This window comes from Leptinotarsa decemlineata, unplaced genomic scaffold (assembly GCF_025532065.1).
Source record: "Leptinotarsa decemlineata unplaced genomic scaffold, Ldec_3_MD MMD2_tig00026328_RagTag_RagTag, whole genome shotgun sequence".
Lineage (NCBI taxonomy): Eukaryota > Metazoa > Arthropoda > Insecta > Coleoptera > Chrysomelidae > Leptinotarsa > Leptinotarsa decemlineata.
In genome coordinates, this window is record NW_027412688.1 from 26,352,286 (window position 1) to 26,354,988 (window position 2,703).

The 2,703-nt window shown below is 37.1% G+C and overlaps 1 protein-coding gene across 1 annotated transcript; it reads left to right on the top strand.

The window, feature by feature from the left end:
* The first annotated feature begins 1,402 nt into the window (after nt 1-1,402).
* LOC111506022 (dnaJ homolog subfamily C member 21-like) lies at nt 1,403-2,303 on the top strand. Its single transcript, XM_074181977.1, has one exon. It carries the CDS (start codon nt 1,509-1,511, stop codon nt 2,277-2,279), a length of 771 nt encoding a protein of 256 aa, XP_074038078.1. The 5' UTR covers nt 1,403-1,508; the 3' UTR covers nt 2,280-2,303.
* Nucleotides 2,304-2,703: the final 400 nt, after the last annotated feature.

The following is a 2,703-nucleotide window of genomic DNA, read 5'->3' on the forward strand; positions in this document are numbered from 1 at the left end:
TGAAGTTGGTGAAACTGTTAATTTTGAATTATTGGGAAAGAACGCTCGTTATTTTTGGTAATTAGTTCTCGATCTGGTGAGCTTCTCAACAGTTGGGTTGTCTGGCTTCGATAGTTTTTTTGAGGCTCCACTAGACTTTGATAGGTGTTCTACTAGACTGATTGATTGATTCTCTAGGGCGTGCGTTTTTCGGATATATTTGTTCTGGATTTTCTTGATTCCTTATCGTAGAATATTCAGTACTAGTTGCTTTCTTGTCTACCTGGTTTTCTATTTCGTATAGCTCTTCTAAGGAAAATTCTTTATTTTCTACAACAAGTTTATTACCGTTGATGTAACAGTGTTTATTTTGCTGCCTCTCTTGAATTAGAGATTTCCGTAAAATTTGATAAAATTGATAAAAATAACTGCGTAAAGGCAAGCGAGACATAAGTGGAACCACCTATTGATGTGATACCCAAGTCAACTTGCCAAGTTTTTATGTCATTGTCGGTGGTTTGACCAATCAAGCGACAACTGCGGTAGCAGAAATTTGGGAAGCTATCCTGGAATACCATTGGAAAACGAATCCATATGTTTCCGAAAATGATATGAAATCGAGAAAGGTTGATGAAATCGAGCTGCTGGAAAATTATTTCATGAAAATGAAAAGATTAATAGATAAGTACCTATTATTCTAATCATTTCCATATTGATTTCAATTTAAAAGCCACCGAGTTTCACACCAATAGACCACCTCTGATGTCTCGGTTGCGTTTACGCAGTTATTTCTATCAAGTACTTCACTGAAGTTATTCGTGCATATGCTGTTGACGATACAACTGCCGCAATAGATTCTCAATTATTGGAACACTTGCAGACCGGTTTCGGGTTGTTTGGCCACTCGTCAGTGCAAGGCAGTGTCTACCATCAATATAAAGTCGATGATTTCCGATAATTGAAAATCGAATTCCTTCAGAGTATTATTCCTCGAACTAGGCTGAAGCGGACAACAAAAAAATGGTTTGTCATCGCCCCATCTGCCTGTGAACAAGGTAACTAACCGCATATCCGAAATTTGCCCAATTTCTCGTATAAGGAAAGAAAACTTTTGATATATAGTCAGTGGGCATACTTGAAAACTAGCTATCATCTAAAGGAACAATTCGTTCACGGTAGTCTCAATATAATTGTTATTTCCAGTTATTCATTTCAATTTTTGATTTTATTTGTTCTGCCAGGGATTTCAATTCATATTAGAAAATAGAAGTCCAAACTAATGAAACATTGTCAACCACTTTCAAATAAAAACTGTTTACCTCCGAAATACCTTTTTCTGCCGTTGGTATCCCTGATAACCTCAGGTACCATTGTCTATTATCCTCTTATATAAATAAACCCTGTTACTCGATTTATAGAATTGTTATTCAGTCATTGATGTGATAATAGTGTTCATTTTGTGCAATTAACAAAGTTGTTGCTTTTGGAACAGTTATAATAAACAGGTTGGGAAATAATCACCAAACTCTATGATGGAATGTCACTACAAAGTTTTGGGTATCTCCAGAAATGCAGACGACGCCGAAATAAGATCCGCATATCGAAAACTAGCCCTCAAATGGCATCCTGATAAGAATTTGGACCAAGTCGAATTAGCAAAAAAACAATTCCAGATTATAAAGCGAGCTTACGATATTTTGTGTGAAAAACAAAAAAGAGCAGATTACGATAAGAGTCATGAGGAGTTTCCGAGATATAAAGGAGCAGATTACGATGAGAGCCAAGAGCAGTTTCCGAGAGATTTCTACTCAGACTTCGTAGACAAGGGATTCGACGTTTCCCAGTATTTGACTACCACATGCTTCAAGGGTTACGGTGATGACAAGAATGGATTCTACTGTGTGTATCGCACTTTTTTTGATGGTATTATCAAGGAAGATATGAATTTTATGAAATGCAAAAATAAGTACCGTGATGTACGAGTACCGAGGTTAGGTAACTCTTTCACTGACTACGAAAAAGTTAAAGAGTTTTACGCCTACTGGCTTAACTATTCAACGAAACACAGCTATGTCTGGGATTTCCATAGAAAGGAGCACAACCAGAAAGTTCAGAACCTTGTGGCTTTCGTGAGGGAAAGAGACGAGAGAGTGCTAGCCCAGAAAAAACTTCGGGAGCAGAAATTGGCGAAGAAAAAAAAGAGAGGGGAACTGAGCCATCAAGAAATGTTAAGGAGTGGGCAGAAGTTCATTGATTCTAATTGCACAAGGAAACAGAACAGCAACAGAAAGAAACACTAGGTATATTATTTCATTGTTTGAGTTATTCACATGCGATCTTTTTATATCTTTAGATTTTTAACCCAAGATTTGCCTCAGTTATGCTGATAATAAGTTTTTGATGACCCGATAAGTTTTTCGGAAGCGTGACTGAGATAGTAGATTTTTCAGTATTATATTAATTTTTCAATGAACTGTTCCAATAAAAACATATGAAATAAAATCTTAATTCTAAATAATTCCCAGCGATGCAACATGCCGCTCGCCCTGAACAATCTGGTTCAAGATGATGGAAATATTCGTACATGAACAAGGTACAAAACTTCTTGGTACAATGCTTGAACTTGCTGCTCCTTGATTCAATTGCCACAAATCTAACGACGCCATCTTGTCCGAGGTGGACTGCTGTGATTCTTCTCATGGCCACATGAGTTTTGGTGTCGCC

Excerpts from the sequence above, each read along its gene's own strand:
- LOC111506022 (XM_074181977.1), top strand. The coding sequence starts at position 1,509 with ATGATGGAATGTCACTACAAAGTTTTGGGTATCTCCAGAAATGCAGAC.